Source organism: Triplophysa rosa, linkage group LG16 (assembly GCF_024868665.1).
Source record: "Triplophysa rosa linkage group LG16, Trosa_1v2, whole genome shotgun sequence".
NCBI classification, from domain to species: domain Eukaryota; kingdom Metazoa; phylum Chordata; class Actinopteri; order Cypriniformes; family Nemacheilidae; genus Triplophysa; species Triplophysa rosa.
Window position 1 is genome coordinate 14,932,182 of NC_079905.1, and position 17,175 is coordinate 14,949,356.

Genomic DNA, 17,175 nt, shown 5'->3' on the forward strand with positions numbered 1-17,175 from the left:
CACTGACACAAAGAAATACAATAACGCTACGGTAATGGTCATAAAATAAAATTTTGCATTTGTAATAAAATGAAGTCTATGTTAGTAAATGTTTTTCATTTATGTATAAAGTGAGTGATGTCTACTACTATCATAACAGGTGAAACATTTACCTACAGTGTAGACGTGTTCTTCTTGTCAGTAGAGGGCAGTACAGTATTGTTAGTGTGACGCATACCGTCGCGCAGAAGAAGCCGCTCTTCCCCTCCTCGCTTTCCATTGGCGGCGCGTGCTCTGCTACTCTGTCGGAGTTGGCGCGAACGTGCACGCTGGCGCGAGACAAAGAGCATCTCGCACCCCCGTGGAAACTACACCGGCGGTAAATTGTTTATCGGTTCAGTCTACGCGTGGTAGCTGTTCTTCGTGCGGTTATGGCTGATAAAGAAGGTAAGTAATGTTTTAACGGCATCAGTTTTGCTGCGGAATCCAACTAAATATAGCCGGTAGCGGTTGCTGAGGTGTTTGTTAGCTTGTTGTAGTGTCTGTTCATTCAGCGCAGGCCGAATCCCGCCATAACGACACAACATTGCTACACTAATAGTTTTATTTTTCAGCATTTTGTTGACTTTTTAGAAGTTGCCAAATAATTACAATGCGACTAAAATTGCAACTTATAGTTATGCGAACTTGCTAGGAAATAATTAGGCTGTTTAGTTGAATTGGCGGAGAATTAACGTTAGCTGCGGCTAGTTTGTTTGGCTTTTAAGTTGGAGGTGTGTATGAATTCAGTGATGTATCGGCATATCCAATGTAATGTTTGTTATTGTGTTAGATCTGTTTGTACATGTTACTAATACTAAATGGATGTGTAACATTTATGTCTTAACTATACGTACTCATGTTCCTGATAGTTCAGATAACATTGGGCACCGATGAATACATCATCTTCCTGTTATAATGCATGTGCACTAATAAATGGTGATTTCAAATAATCTCACAACAACAGGATTAAACGGGACTGCTGTAGTAGATAGATAAACTTTGTTGTAGACGATTTGACAGATGACCTCATGTTCTCCGCCCCCATGTGTTACAGCTGCATTTGATGACGCGGTGGAGGAGAGGGTGATAAATGAAGAATATAAAATATGGAAGAAAAACACTCCGTTTCTGTACGATCTGGTGATGACCCATGCCCTGGAGTGGCCCAGTCTAACTGCCCAGTGGTTGCCAGATGTCACCAGGTACGCTATTCACATCTGCTGTGCTGACTTTATCCTCTTGTTTTTATTATTTATTTAGTGTATTTTTTCTTATCTATGTGAGATGTGTTATAAGCATATTTCAACCCTTATTTATGATTTGCAGCTTATTCTCGTTTTTACCATTTCTGGAAAAGAAATTATGCTTTTTTTGTCACTGTTCTATATTTATGAAGCTGATGATCCCTCGTCCATACGTTGGTGCCCATTGTAGATAACCGATACACATTTGTCATCCATTTTACAGACCCGAAGGCAAGGAGTTTAGCGTGCACCGTCTTGTTCTTGGCACACATACCTCCGATGAACAGAACCACCTGGTTATTGCCAGCGTTCAGCTGCCCAACGATGATGCCCAGTTTGATGCCTCGCATTATGACAGTGAAAAAGGTGGTGAGTAGTTCCTAAAACGTCTCCTTATGTATACATTGGAGCATATACATGATGTTTATGAATGCCTCTTTTTCAGAATTTGGTGGTTTTGGCTCAGTGAGTGGCAAGATAGAGATCGAGATTAAGATTAATCATGAGGGAGAGGTGAACAGGGCTCGCTACATGCCACAGAATCCCTGCATCATTGCCACCAAGACCCCCACTAGTGATGTGCTGGTCTTTGACTACACCAAGCACCCCTCCAAACCTGGTACGTGCAAATGTTTTATTCTTATTTTGTTCCTCTTTACAACATATATCTGTTGGGTAAAAGTGGTTATGGGGGAATTTACAAAGCCCCTCCAAGCTTCTCGTCAAATGATGCTTTTAAGAAGTATTAACAACCCCTTTTCCCCTGTAGACCCCTCTGGAGAATGCACTCCTGACCTGCGTCTGAGGGGGCATCAAAAAGAAGGTTATGGTCTGTCCTGGAACCCCAACCTGAGTGGCTGTCTGCTGAGTGCATCTGATGATCATGTGAGACATTTCATTTTTTGTTGATTTGGTTTTATAAGTCCATTTAAGATGAAGTGCCAAGCCCTTATGCAATTCAGTGTTTCATTTATGGGTTTTACTTGAAATGTAGATCATTTTATCTTTTGTTTTTATTTGTTGCTCTTTATGTTCTGCAGACAATCTGTCTATGGGACATCAGCACGGTACCAAAAGAGGGAAAGATAGTGGACGCTAAGACGATTTTCACTGGTCACACTGCTGTAGTAGAGGACGTTTCTTGGCATCTGCTTCACGAGTCACTGTTTGGCTCAGTGGCTGATGATCAGAAGCTCATGATGTGAGTACTAATTCTTCATTCTATATCCCCTTCCTCATGTCATGATATTCACACGTGAGCAGTTATTAAATCTACATTGTCTGTTTCTTTAGCTGGGACACACGGTCCAATAACACATCCAAACCCAGTCACGCAGTGGATGCACACACTGCAGAGGTCAACTGCTTGTCCTTCAACCCTTACAGCGAGTTCATCCTGGCCACTGGTTCTGCTGACAAAGTAAGAACTAAATTTAAACATGGGTTTATTTTTGCACCTATGAGCATTTGTTAAATATGGTTGTCTATTTACAACGTTTGGCTCAAGAGTTGTCCTTCTACTTCTGTCACAGACTGTTGCATTGTGGGACCTGCGAAACCTCAAGCTGAAACTTCACTCTTTTGAGTCGCACAAAGATGAAATCTTCCAGGTATTGACTTGCCGCTTGTCATTATTAAAAAACAATTGTTGAACCTGCAATTTTAAGACTTGATGAAATTCTCTGAATGCGCCAACAGGTTCAGTGGTCACCCCATAATGAGACCATCCTGGCCTCTAGCGGAACAGACAGACGGCTCAATGTCTGGGACCTCAGGTGGGTCATATAATTTTGATTTTTACTCCGTTTGTGCAATTATAAAAGTTGTAAGTTAAAAAGCATTCATTTTTTAACAGTAAAATTGGTGAGGAACAGTCACCAGAAGACGCAGAGGATGGTCCTCCGGAGCTATTGGTTAGTATTGATCAGTTTATCATTTTTTGTGCATAGTCATAGCGCACAGTGGGTAACCATTATTTAGACTTGTTGAATGTATTCTGAATTTATCTAAATGCAATTATACTTTATTCTTTAGTTTATCCATGGGGGCCATACAGCTAAGATTTCAGACTTCTCTTGGAATCCAAATGAACCATGGGTGATTTGCTCGGTGTCGGAAGACAATATCATGCAAGTCTGGCAAATGGTGAGGACTTATATTAGCAATGACTTGACATTGGCTCAGCCATCTTTAATCCTCTTTGATAAAGTGTTTGCCATGTGTTAATGTGGATTTAGTTATGTCAAAAGTCCAAGTGGTTGTTAAATTTTGTTTGCATTTTGTCTAGGCTGAGAACATTTACAATGATGAAGATCCAGAGGGGGCAGCAGACACTGAAGTCCAGGGATAAAAACAAAACCACACACTTCATACGAGCACTCAGCATAAAACAGAACTCTTCTCAAAAGTGGAGAACTTAGGTGCTCTACCCCACGTAACGGAATATTTGACTATATCCCCATCAAACATTTTCTACTATGTTAATAGAGTATTTTTCTAAGAAATCTCTCATCGGCATTGACCAGAATGTGAGACGCCATTACCTTTCTCATCTTACTTGACCAGTGTCTCATTATGATGTCATTGCCGTTTAAGTATACTGAAAGTATTACTTAAAAATATTAAAAGGGGATACTGATGTCTAGTATATTGTTGTGACCTGAGTGCAGTGGTACATTTGATGTTCGGTAGTTTTTTCAAACTTGTTCTGCAAGTGCAATGTCCCCCCCATTACACATTCATTTATTTACGTGGCTAGATACATCGATAACTTAAGCTCTTCTGTAATTTTACTTTGTGCTCACATAATGGTCAGGTGATATGTTTAATGTCTTTTTAATATTGTGATTTTCAATGTCTTTCTCCTGTATGTCCATACTGTTGTACAGATGAATAAACTGTTTTGTTGATAAACATTCAAGTCCTATTTATTTCTTAATGAAATGTATTCATATCCACGTCTTGGGATTTTGTTAGGAAATTTATTACGTTTTTTGTCGCTACAGTGGCATAAAATCCTTTTAAATTCCATGTACGGATGTTGCGTGGACGCACTCAGAGTTCACAACAACTCTTGAAAGGTCGCATGTTTTTGTATTTTACTGAAAGAAAACTAAAAGGTTATTGTAAAAAAGTTTAGTAATGGTACAGAAATATTATTTAAATGTAGATCAGATATAAACAGGTAAATTCTCTTTAAAACTGTTTTCTGACATGTTTTGACTTGAGGGTTAGGCAGGCCAACAGAAGTTTAGTCTACATACACAATTTTTTTCCTCAAAACTGTATGAAGCCAAAACACACAACATGAACTGTATTGTTGTATAGTTGTTTATTTATATAGTTGTTGTCTTTTGCTACAGCAGCAAAATTCATAAAATTATTCTTGCCACTCTTCAAAGCTTGTTTAAAAAATAACCCAGAATACTTGTCACTTGGACTGAGTTTGTATCTGCAATCAGGTTCAGGTCACGTAAACAAAATGTCTAATTCATACATGTTTATATCAGAACTTATTAACCAAACGTATAAATCCAACAAAGTGCTTAATCCATCTTTCAATAGTCTTATACCCTTTCCCTCCAGTCATCACCTCATCAGTATGTTTAAAGAGCTCTCTAACAGTGCCCAAATATGTCCTTGTTTTTGCCCACCTCGCTTACTCATAAGAGAAAGCATTCGGTTCACAGGCACCACTGGATATAAAAGCTTTATTTTTTCATTTTCATTGGCTGACACGCTTTACAACAACACGGCCATTATAAGAACACGAGTTGTGTAACTTCAGATAAAGATCTCTCTGCCATGCTTGGTCCTGGTATTCTTAGTGCTGTAGGCCTGTTTTGATTTTATTTTCTGCTTTGATGTTTGTTGACATACATACATGTCAGTTGTTTGTGGTTAATTTTAGGTGAAGGTTATTGGTGAAGCTTGTATTTAACTAGAAAACAAGATACCAGAAGCATTTAATGTAATAAATATGAATGCAGCATATGTCATTTAGGTATTTTCCACCCTCACAGTGTTCTCATTCTTGCAGACGCCCTCTATGCTCTCTCTGTAAAATAGCAAACATAAAAATGAGAAATATCAGTAGTTGACAAATAAGCCGTACGTGTGTCCGATAGCAGATAGTGGAACAGCAAAAAATAAGAAATTAACTAACTGTTAATAATATATTTTTATATTATTTCTAATATAAAATAGCATAAGAGAGCTTTATCGTCATTGTTAGTTTTATTTTTCTATTTTTTCCTGTCACACTATAGGACGTGCAGTTTATTTGTCAACTGCCCGTATGCAACATACCAAATTTCCATTGACAGCCATTGAAATAGTGTGATACACTCGCATATTTAGTGTTTAATATACAGTTATCAATATAGATAAGCAAAAAACTATTGAAAAACTTCTATACTTGCCTGTAGAAGAGCATTTGTTTGGCCATGCTGTTCTTCAGCATCTCCAATTCTTCTGTCTTCTTCATCTGGATTTGAAGCTCAGTTTTTAGCTCTCTGCTATTTTCCTCGAGGTGGTCAATTGTCTCCTGAATACAGAACTCCAAACCTTCAATGCAACGTATTCTAAAATTACATTTGTCTGAACAAAATTAATTCTGGTACGCACCCGATATTGTTCAACGTTTTCTTTCCTTTGGCTCTCCATTAATCTGAGTCTTTCTTCCAGGCATGTCTTCTGAAGTCTCAGCGTCTGTTCCTCATCTTTCAGTGGCCCTAGCTTGGACCTCAGCTCCTGGCATTGCTCTTTAGCCTTTCTGAGGCCTTCTGTGGTGGCCTCTCGTCTCTTCAGTTGTGACACCAACCGGGGCTCGTAAAACTCCTCCAGCGCTTTTATCCCTCCTTGCAGGTACTGCTGTAAGTCACATGATGCTCGTCGTCCTTGTGTCACATAGGAGCATGTCTTCTTTTTGCTGGATTCTTGAGTGAGGTTGTTCTGCTGCTGTTGCAGTGCCTGCAAGTGACTTTGATGATCTGAATTGAGCTTAGCGATCTCTTCAGTGAGATTTACAAGATGGGCCTTCAGCTCCTCCTGAGTCAGAGATTTGAGGGGTATAATTGAGGTGGATTGTACATATATTTACAGGGGTTAAAGTAACACTTATTTATTTTTAACTTAAATATTTTATGCAGGGTATAGTCCTAAAATATTTAAGACTAATAAACGGAAAGATCTAAAATATATTATGGTGTATTTGAATAGAAGAAACATACATAGAATAGAAGCAAAATCTTCCATCTTTCCTGAAAAAGTTTCATTAAAGGGATCCTCCACCCAAAAAAAGAAAATTCTGTCATGAATTACTCAACCTCAAGTTGTTCCAAATCTGTATAAATTTCTTTGTTCTGTTCAACACAAAGATATTTGGAAGAATGATAACAACTGAGATTTCAGGGGTAGTCAAAAAATGGCAGTCAAACGTGCCCCAGAACGGTTCTGTTTCTCTTTTGTGTTTAACAGTGTGTATATATACACAATCTTTTTTCTACTTTGGTAGTCAATCTCAGTTGCTAACATTTTTCCAAATATATTTCTCTGTGTATAACCAAACAAAGAAATGTATACAGGTTTGGAACAATTTGAGGATGAGTAATTTATGACAAATTTTTCATTTTGGGGTGGACTATCCCTTTACAAGTGTGGTATACAAAACAAAAAATAAGAGAGCACTCCGGTTTTGCGTTTCTACATGTATTGTGGCAACTTCATTCCAGTGTCTGTTGACTTTCAACAAAATCAAACCTCAGGAATGACAAAGTCACCCACCCGCTATGTGAAAGACTGAGAGAATGCAAAGACACATGAAAGTCTTATTCCATTATTTTTGAACTATTCCAATATACATGTAAAACATTAGTATTTGGTTGTTTAAACATGAATATGAGCTTGTTTTATTAGTATTTAAGATTTCTGAACATTGCATCTTTTGGTCATTTTGACCAGTTAAATTTTCTGCTAATAAGTTCAATTAAAAAGGGTGGAGTGAGCTGCTGGTTGCAATTCGCAACCTCACCACTAGATGCTGCTAAAACTCCATATTGCGCCTTTAAACACATACCTATAAATAGTAAATTCAGAAAAACCAAAAATTATTTTGGAGTGGTCTCTTCATTTTTTCTTTGGCTGTATGTAATAAAATGTGGACCATCCAATACCACCTGATGGTTCAACACTACCTGAGCTTGGTTAAGCTGTTCCACTTCTCTCTGTTGTACTGCAAGTTCTATTTGTCTCTGTGCACAGTCTCGAGCCGCTATGAACAGGCGTCTCTTAGTCATTAGAGTCTCCTCCTGAAGCCTGTGTTTCTCCAGTTTGACTTTGGACAGAAGGCCTTGCTCCTCCTCAAGATCTTTCCTCAGAGTCTGTAACTCTATCGCCATGGACTCCTCCAGCTCCAGGAGCTCCTGAACCAACTCGTCCCTTTTGCGCTCCAACTGTCCCACCTCCTCTATACAGCTCTCAAAAGCTTCTCTCAGCTTTTTTATTTCCATGGTGGTTGACAACTCGGGTCCCGCCTCAATACAAAATCCCAAAGCATCATCTTTGACCACAGACACAGCTTTCTCTTCTTCTGGAATGAACGACTCTCCAAAAATGATTGTGTTTGTGGATCCATTCCTGTCGGTTTTATGATCTGGTTCTGAAAATAAATCCAGCGATGTTGATGCGGTTTGATGTGTTGTCTCGAAATGATCCAACTGTGCCAACATCTGTTGCATAAGTCCATTAAACTCAGCTTGCAAGGCTTCTCTGCATTTTTGTGAATAAGTCATGGACACTCCGGGCATAGTTCGGGCTGCTTCGGTCTCTTCCAAACAATCTTCAAAGTAGTCTTCATCTTCCTCCTCAATAAAAAAAGGTTCACACTTTCTCTCCGCCTCTGATAGAGACCCATATGGTTCCTCAAAGTTCATTTCATCATCCGCCATTTTATGTTGACCTACCAAAGCCAGGGATGAAATGGGGTAAATATTACTTGCCAGTTGGATCTGAATTTGAATAAAAAGGCATGGAAAGGGTTTTTGCATTTCTTGAATTGTACAAATATTAGACTCGCCTGGGTCTAGATGCATTGGTCAAAATTGAAACGATCTGGTGGTTGACCCGAAAATTCATTTTAAGTGTACATACAATAGTTGTGAACTGTGATTACTGAGCGATGAGGCAATTTTAAGCCAATGCGTCATGCAGGGACAGCTGCAAACTTGTCAGACAGCTGACAGATAATGAAACCCATAGATTTCATACAAAGAGCTTAGATTGAAATCTGCAAACCTAATCCGTGGTAGAGAACATATATAGACGTCTATACACTGCAGGATTTTGACAACAACATGCAGAATAATATTTACTTTTCATCAATCAATCTATGATCTTGAGTGCCCATCCACTGTCTTCTTGCTAGACAGGACTGGTAGGGCACACAGAGCAGCTGTCACAGAAACTGGCATCCCAGACATAGATACCATTAGTGCCATGGACTCAAAGACCACATCTTGAACAACTGTTCATTCCTTGATCATGTTTACACGTGCATCATATGTGAAATGCTAACATTTTCTTTCCCATCACTATGATTTTTCAAAGAACAGAACATGTAAAGTTGACATGAAGTTGGAATTCTAGTGAAACTTTATGAATAAAACCCCACAGCTTTCTGAAATCATCTCCAGGAATAGAAACATAAGTGTTAAAGAACACCTCTGGATATTAAGTTAGAATAATTGACAATCTAAGTACACTAAAACTCAAAGTTTCAGTAGAAATCTGTAATAAATGCAAACTCACCTCAACTCAGATACAGAGCTTCCAGGACAATGACCACGGAGTCAACCCCAACTGAAGAGCTGGTAGCCAACCGTACGAGAAAATAGGACAGGGGCAGTCTGGCCTCTCTCTCTGTCTGAGCCTAAACATATGGCACAGGTCTCCCAGGCAACTTTTAATCTGTTTACATTTATTAATAAACACAGAGGAAAAGAAATACGAGCTGTACAGCATGCGCTGAACCTCGATGTCATCAGCAAACATGCGACCCCCTGGGAGGTGACCTACTCAAGGGAACCAATAGAACACTAGATCATTTTAAAAGATCATTTTATGCAAATAAATGTGTTCACTGTCCAATGGGTGGCAACTGCAGGGTCCTCACATGGAAATTAAGAGGTGTGGTTATGCAAGAATGACAGGCTGCAGTCACCAATAGTGACAAAGGGTGAAAAGTTGGTTTCTCAGATGGCAGTGACCCACATTCAGAAATGACTTGAAGATCTGACTATCATCAAACATGCGGAGGACTGAAATCGCAAGGGAACAGAAAATAACAGCAGAGTTAATTTAGACAAACAGGGAGATATCAAAGGGTGTTTGTTTAGAAGGGCTGCTGTTGCCTAATTCACGTCATTCATATCCCAACAGCTTAAAATAGATATTACACATCTAAATAGGTGTTTGCTTATTTGGAACAAAACAGATATTTTACATTTACGTTTATTAATTTGGGAGACGCTTTTATCCAAAGCGACTTACGAGTAGGAGAGCATATAAACATTTTGTCAACACGCTAAACAGTACCGTTGGTTTACAAGCCCATGCTACTAGGACGCTTAAAGCTGGAGTAAGCCAAGGAAAGAATGAACAAATGTTTTTTTGATTTTTTTTTGACAGACAGACATATAAATATAGAATTATTGGTTAGTCAAATAAATGCGGAACAGGTATGTTTTGAGCTGTTTTTTTTTAACTTGTGAAGGATGCTGCAGTTCGGATGGAGGCTGGTATATTTAGGCAGCTTTAACACAGAATTAATGACTCATGAAAATACAATTTAGCAGATAAAAGTTTTAAGTCTTGAAGTTGCGACCTTTTTTACTTGCATCTTCTGACGACTTTGAGTAAAATGCTATTTCGAATGCGAAAAATAGTGGGCGTGGCTTACGTCTTCCACTGCAATTTGATTGGATGTATAAAAACAGCCATTGCATTTTGAAATGGAACTGGCAGCAGACTGAGAGTTGAAGGGGAGGAGTTAACAGATGCTCCGCCCAAGCTGTCTAACTTACGTCATTTGAGATGGATAGTCACTAGTGGGCGGAAAGTGCATTTTCAGATTTTAACTGAAGATTATGAGGGCGCATACATTTAAAAAAAAGAATGAGCCACATTGATAAGCTATTTACAATAAACGCTGCAATATTTAATAAAAAATAGGAATTCAATTTTTTTATTTCACTGGGACTTTACAGGATAGGTCAACCACAAATAACATTTTCTCAACATTTACTCACCTTCATATCATTCCGGACCTGTATGACTTAAACAAAAGAAGATATTTTGAAGAATGTTGGTAACCCAACAACATCGGCCCCCATTGACTTCCATTGTAGACACAAAACCACTGTGTCATTTCTCAAAATTGTATTCAATCAGAGAAACCTTCAAAAGTTTTTGTTTTATAGTGAAATACTGTAATACTTTTTGATAAGATACTTTCCGCGCTTGAAACCATTATCCCAGTGCTATATTGAACTTGTAACTTGTTGGATTTTTTACACTTTACACAAAAAATGCTTGTCGTTCTGTAAATTATACATTCTTAACCTTTGAACTTCAGACGCTAATAATGACATTTAACTAAAACTTACTTGATAATGAAATTTAATGATGATTTTTAGTTTCTGATTGGTGTTTTTGATATACCGTATAATACCGCTGCACTGTTTCACATCGTGCCACTCCAATCCAGTTAACCCAGGGTTTAAAGTGGTGTTAAGACCTTTTAGAACATTCAGAGAACATTCAGCCTCACAGTATGAAATGCAGTTATTGTGGGTCAACATTTGTACGGGCTTTCCTGTAATTCTACTCTTACCATTTTTCCTGACTATGCCTCTCAAAACCACTTGGAGGTGCTGTACAACCTCTATTTCTAAGACATGACAACAAACAAACTGGTCAGATTATATGAATTAATACACTTTCATTCTTAAATAGAGAAAAACTTTGGAAAGAAAGGAAAACAGAGCCAAAAAGACCTCAAGAATTAATGTCATGCTACAGTAAACCCCACATTTAAACCTCCGAAGTCATTGATGGCAAACTTGGAACAAACTTGATATTATGCATCTTTCTCTGTGTTTTCCACAGAGTCATCCAGACCTAATCTCAATTCTCCTTTGAGACACTTACAATTTTTATGTAGTCTTGTCTGAAATGTGCACCCCATTTGATATGATTTATATGGCTGAATGAGAAGGTGACTGTACAGTATAGTGTATACTGTACACACACACACACACATATATATATATATATATATATATATATAGGAACCGTGAAGAGGATAACTGTGCCCGTCATGAGTCCAAGTAAAGTCTCTTTCTGTCTTTCTTAAATGAAGACAGGATTATAGCCCTCTCTGTGGAATGCAATGATAGAGCTTGATAATAAACCAGTGCTGAGTGATGGCTATGTTTACTGACCCAAGTGACTTGTAGCTGAACCTGAAGGCTAACAGCTTTATTTAGCCTGATTAGATCTGCTTGTTAAGTTTATTTTAAAAAATGCTACTTCTGCTCCCCCAACAATTTCTTAGTCTAGAGAGATATAATGCTTTAAAAGTGAATACTATAACTATAAGCAGAGACAATTAGATTTTTTTCTGTTGTAAAGAGATTGTTGCATGCTAATGTGTCATGAATGGTTGCCAGGGTGTTTCCTTGTGGTTGCTAAGGTATCTGATTGTTTTATGCAGTTGGTTGCAAGGTGTTTGATGGTTGATCTGTTCCTATATATCTAGAGACCCCTCCAAAATAATGTTCAGTTTTTCTGAATTTACTCATTTATTTGTATAAAAGGGACAAACTGGTCAACATAACAAAAAAGATCCAATGTTTGCAGATCTTGAATACTGCAAAGAAAGCAATTTCATAAGTATGTTTAAACAACACAATACTAATATTTTGTATATAATGCAGATCACTTTAATATTTTTATATATTATGTTATTTCATTTATAGTTTTAACTTGTATGTATAATTATTTACATAGATAGATTGTGCATGCGTGTGTGTGTGTGTGTGTGTGTGTGTGTTTTGTAGGGCACTACATGTCCGGAGCATGTCTGTTTAATACCTAAAGAGCAAAACCCTAATCCAAAGAATGAACAATAATAATAGTAATGCAAGCATCAATAATAATTCTGAATAAACATTGCCCTGTGTGGCCTTGAATTACATGTTTGCTCAATATACTGTAGACAAGTGGCCTCATCATTACCACTGAGGTTACTATGGTTACTAAAAGAGACGTTCAGACATTTTGTAGTGTATACTGAGTATGAAAAACAGTGCAAGATGCAGACTCCTACAGTATTAGAGTCCATAAAACTCTACATATGCTTTACATTGTATTGTGTAGAAGACTTTGTGAGGAAGTCCTCACCTGTTTTCCAACAATAATTTCCATCCATCCTTCTGTTTCTCTCTGACTGGAAAGCAGAGTCATAAGCCTTGTGTCTGCGGGTGCTTTGGGAAGTTAAACATTTTTGTAGACTGTTCTGTGTTCGGTGTTTGACTGAAAGGTCACCACTGTAACGGGCTGGGCTGTATGAGTGGTAGGTAATTATGTGCCTTGTGGACTTTAGAACATAAATTCTCTTTATGAGAATTTTCATCGTCAGTGGTTTGTTGGATATCTGTGATTTGTTCTCTTTTTTTTTGTATCAAGTTGTATTCTCAAGACTGTCTTTGGGGAACTACAACTCTTAAAAACAGTTCTTCCTATAGGTGCACTAGCATTTAGATTGTTTATTTATCACTGACTGTCAGTTTTTCTTACAACATAACAATAACAATTCATACTAAGAAAAGCCTCTCACTTCAAATAACATTTTAATACTGATGACGTATTTTCTCATTTGTGTGGTTGAAGACTAAAATCCTTTCATAAACAGATAAACAATATTTATAGGCATATGTAACATGACTGGAATGATGGCAGTAAAAAGTACTGAAAATAAAAATCTGAAACACCATTACGTCATTCTCATCAGATAACATCAGATAGCTGTAGCTGTTTTTGAAGGATACTGTATGCATGAAGCATGGACTTTGTGAAACAAATCAACCTGTCCAATAAGTGGCACTTCCTCATGTAAAATGTTGTCTTTCATGGTTCTCTTAACATTTTCAACGTGAAATCAAAAACACACAATTCCAACAACATACACCTGTAAAACACTGAGTTGTGGGGATAAGTGAGCCCACTAAACATGTCTTTACACTGTTAAGTGTCTGATTTTAGTGATAGATACAGAAATAAAAGCTGAAAAACTTAACATAAGTTTACCATAAATGGGTATGAACTCAAAGAATGTTGAAGATGAGCGAATCACTCAGATCTGGAATGAGTCATGTTATATCTCTACTTTCAACTGGTGTCCTGATGTTATTTCAATGAATGCAGATGGGGTGAACACTCCTCACGGCAGACTAGCATGATCAAAAGGTATCTGGTGGAATTTTAGTGGAGCTCTTTTCATTGCTGTAATAAACTTATTATGACAGCTCATAAATATTTGCCATGTGTAGGTGACTGTGTAAGAGAATTGTCCACTTTAGCATTTATGTTATATGTTATGTTGATTTTATATTTATATTGTTTTGATTGACAAGCATTGACATATTTACCTCTTGGAGAGTGTTCTTCACTTGTCTGGATGTTGTGAAGGTGTTTCTCTTTATCATGGAGAGGATAATGTCATCATCCACCACTTTTATCTCATATTGACCCCCAGGATTTTTTTGTTGCTGAGCTCAGCGGTGTGTTGTTTTTTTCTCAGAGTGTACCAAATTGTTGATCTTTTTGATAGATTTCTTGTGTTTTTGAAATCTAACTATGGTCTGTTTCACTTGCATGGAGGTCTCCCTGAACCCCATGATGTGGGTTCACAGCAACAGCTTCCAAATGCAAACACCACATGTAGAATCAACTCCAGACCTTTAACATGCTTCATTTATGAAGAAATTATTTTTAAGGAAAAGCCCATACATGTGAATAAAACAGCTTTTGATTCAACTGTCCAATTACTTTTGGTCCCCTGAAAAAGGGGGGAGCTTCATATGAAAGAGCTGTTATTCCCAGAATCGTACAAAAGCATTATAATTGTTTGAAAACAGCAACAATGAAGCCAGTGAGATTGTTGTCTATATGTCTAGGGCAAAAGCAGAGCTGCTAAAATATATAAATAAAATTGTATAAATTCATATGATTACCATGAGATGTGTTGAGCAGTCCATTTGCCGGGACATACATAGACACACATCACTGGCTCTACCTACATCTAAGGTTAAACAAACATTACCCCTTACTGTGATGGCAATCAACTAAACAAATAAATAGCCACTGGCTGGTCAGACCCTTGTTCATGTATTGAAAACTTTCCACAACCCGTGATGCTAAAGTTCAGAAAGACAACGGTGACTATAAAAGGTCATGACTTCACATCAGTGATAGCTGCTCATCTGTGCTGCATGGCAAATGTGGAAAATTCAATTTTGGTTTCTAAAATGAGTCATCTGTTCTCCAGAATAACACAGCTATGCTGTACTCTGTACAGACATTTCATTATACATTTAAACAGTTTTGAAGTTTTAAAATATGCCCACCGCTCCCTTGGTCATCTTAAAGCCTGCCCAGTTTTAATTATATCAAAGTTCTTCAGGTTGGGGCACTAAATTATTTTGACCATGATATTTAGAATCGTATAATGAGAAAGACACATATCAGTTATAGGACACAATAGCATAGAATAGAATAGGAATTAGAATAAGAATAAGAATAAGAATAGAATAAGAATAAGAATAAGAATTAGAATTAGAATAGAATAGAATAGAATAGAATAGAATAGAATAGAATAGAACCAGAACCATAACAAGAACAGAACAGAACAGAACAGAACAGAACAGAACAGAACAGAATAAGAATAGAATAGAATAGAATAGAACAGAACAGAACCAGAACCATAACAAGAACAGAACAGAACAGAACAGAACAGAACAGAACAGAACAGAATAAGAATAGAATAGAATAGAATAGAACAGAACAGAACCAGAACCATAACAAGAACAGAACAGAACAGAACAGAATAGAACAAGAACCATAACAAGAACAGAACAGAACAGAACAGAACAGAATAGAATAGAACCAGAACCATAATAAGAACAGAACAGAACAGAACAGAACAGAACAGAACAGAACAGAACAGAACCAGAACCATAACAAGAACAGAACAGAACAGAACAGAACAGAACCAGAACCATAACAAGAACAGAACAGAACAGAACAGAACAGAACAGAACAAGAACAGAACAGAACAGAACAGAACAGAACAAGAACAGAACAGAACAGAACCAGAACCATAACAAGAACAGAACAGAACAGAACAGAACAAGAACAGAACAGAACAGAACAGAACAGAACAGAACAGAATAGAACAGAATAGAACAGAACAGAACAAGAACAGAACAGAATAGAACAGAATAGAACAGATGACTCTTATTGTTATTGTACAGCGGTACAACCACATTTTCAAAGACCTTTTTCAGTTTTTTGAATTTACTATTTATAGGTATTTGTTTAGGTAAAATTATAATTTTTGTTTCATTCTGTGAACTACTAACAATATTTCTCCCAAATGTCACTATTGTGACTATTTGCATTTATTTGCAGAGAATGAAAACTGGAGAAACAGGTCAAAATAACAGAAAAGATGCTCTGTGTTTTTTCAGACCTCAAATACTGCAAAGAAAACAAGTTAATATTCACTTTTAATATTAGTAATAATTAGTATAATAAATATTTATAAATATTTATAATATTAGTATAAAACAAATAGTAATATTTGTACATGTATGCCGGAAAAGTTCAAAATTCTTATTTTATCTGACAACCTTGATTTTTATGACAGTTTTCATGTGTCTTGTCGTGCTGTCAGTCTTTCACACTGCTGTTGGATGACTTTACGTCACTCCTGAGGTTTGATTTTGTTGAAATTCAACGGACTGGAATGGCCACAAATTTACAACAGGAAATGTTGCTTAACTGAACATTTGGAATAGCCTCTACATTTTTTCAGCAGATGTATACTGTACACATTGAAGGACACAGAGATTGTTTATATAGTTGAATATTGTTATATTATAAGCTGTGTTCTGTGTGATGATGATGTTGGGTATGGTTTACTGTAATAATGATTATGAACTATATTCAGATTGAGCCTTTGAAGGGGCAGTGCATTTTAATTTAATTTTAAGGAACGTACTTATTTAAGCTGAACTATAAAGCATGCTGAGGGATGTCCTCTGACTAACAAGAGAAATGTGGAGACAGGACAATACCAGATGCAGCAGTAGATTGCAAACTTCTGCAAACAAACCCAAGCAGAGACCATAGTCATACTCAGAGACCAGGACTCCATCCTGAACATAACAAACGGTCATGTTTTGAAGTCTACCCACCAGACTCCTGACCTCTGAATGGACATGAGCCTACGTGTAACTCTCTAAGATTAGGAAACAGCCCTGCAAATCAGTTCTCAGGTCAGAGAACAGCACATGTAAGACCAAACGTTAGCCAGCTGATAGTCTTTTGGTCTTCATAATCTCTGTCCTCCATATCTAGAGTTTTTAGATCCAAAAAACTGCATGTTCTATTAATGTTAAATCTCCTGCCCTGTTCCCAACACAAATCCTGGGAAGACGAGGGGACCAACATCAAAGTATGGATCCAGTAAGTCTTCAGTACATAACAGAATGGAAAAAGCTGCAAGCAAAACAATGTCTGTGTTTATTGATGCTCAACCACACAATGCCCAAAGGCGCTACACTTACAA

At 37.3% G+C, this 17,175-nt stretch overlaps 2 protein-coding genes across 3 annotated transcripts; one reads left to right on the plus strand and one right to left on the minus strand.

Annotated features, from left to right (window-relative positions):
- Positions 1 to 249: 249 nt before the first annotated feature.
- Positions 250 to 3,655, plus strand: rbbp4 (retinoblastoma binding protein 4). Of its 2 annotated transcripts, none has more exons than XM_057355515.1 (12): positions 250 to 426; positions 1,076 to 1,223; positions 1,489 to 1,634; positions 1,711 to 1,884; positions 2,035 to 2,150; positions 2,306 to 2,466; positions 2,559 to 2,685; positions 2,798 to 2,875; positions 2,964 to 3,040; positions 3,121 to 3,178; positions 3,300 to 3,410; positions 3,553 to 3,655. In XM_057355515.1, the coding sequence occupies exons 1-12, from the start codon at positions 411 to 413 to the stop codon at positions 3,613 to 3,615; spliced, it is 1,275 nt and encodes a 424-aa protein (XP_057211498.1). In that variant the 5' UTR covers positions 250 to 410; the 3' UTR covers positions 3,616 to 3,655. The 2 variants fall into 2 exon arrangements, with proteins under 2 accessions (XP_057211498.1, XP_057211499.1); XM_057355516.1 differs by having other exon boundaries at positions 251 to 426; positions 1,489 to 1,631.
- A 934-nt stretch (positions 3,656 to 4,589) lies between these two features.
- sync (syncoilin, intermediate filament protein) lies at positions 4,590 to 9,202 on the minus strand. Its single transcript, XM_057355514.1, has 5 exons — positions 9,072 to 9,202; positions 7,460 to 8,223; positions 5,892 to 6,314; positions 5,687 to 5,811; positions 4,590 to 5,322 (listed from the first exon to the last, which is right to left on the minus strand). Exons 2-5 carry the CDS (start codon positions 8,210 to 8,212, stop codon positions 5,265 to 5,267), a joined length of 1,359 nt encoding a protein of 452 aa, XP_057211497.1. The 5' UTR covers positions 8,213 to 8,223; positions 9,072 to 9,202; the 3' UTR covers positions 4,590 to 5,264.
- Positions 9,203 to 17,175: the final 7,973 nt, after the last annotated feature.

What these genes read in the sequence shown, in the direction of transcription:
- rbbp4 (XM_057355515.1), top strand. An exon ending in TTATGACAGTGAAAAAGGTG is followed by an intron (nt 1,635 to 1,710) that starts GTGAGTAGTTCC and finishes CCTCTTTTTCAG; the next exon opens with AATTTGGTGGTTTTGGCTCA. An exon ending in TCATGCAAGTCTGGCAAATG is followed by an intron (nt 3,411 to 3,552) that starts GTGAGGACTTAT and finishes CATTTTGTCTAG; the next exon opens with GCTGAGAACATTTACAATGA.
- sync (XM_057355514.1), bottom strand. Translation starts at nt 8,212, where the DNA reads ATGGCGGATGATGAAATGAACTTTGAGGAACCATATGGGTCTCTATCA. An exon ending in AACAGCTTAACCAAGCTCAG is followed by an intron (nt 6,315 to 7,459) that starts GTAGTGTTGAAC and finishes TCTCTGACTCAG; the next exon opens with GAGGAGCTGAAGGCCCATCT. An exon ending in AAAACGTTGAACAATATCGG is followed by an intron (nt 5,812 to 5,891) that starts GTGCGTACCAGA and finishes TTCTGTATTCAG; the next exon opens with GAGACAATTGACCACCTCGA.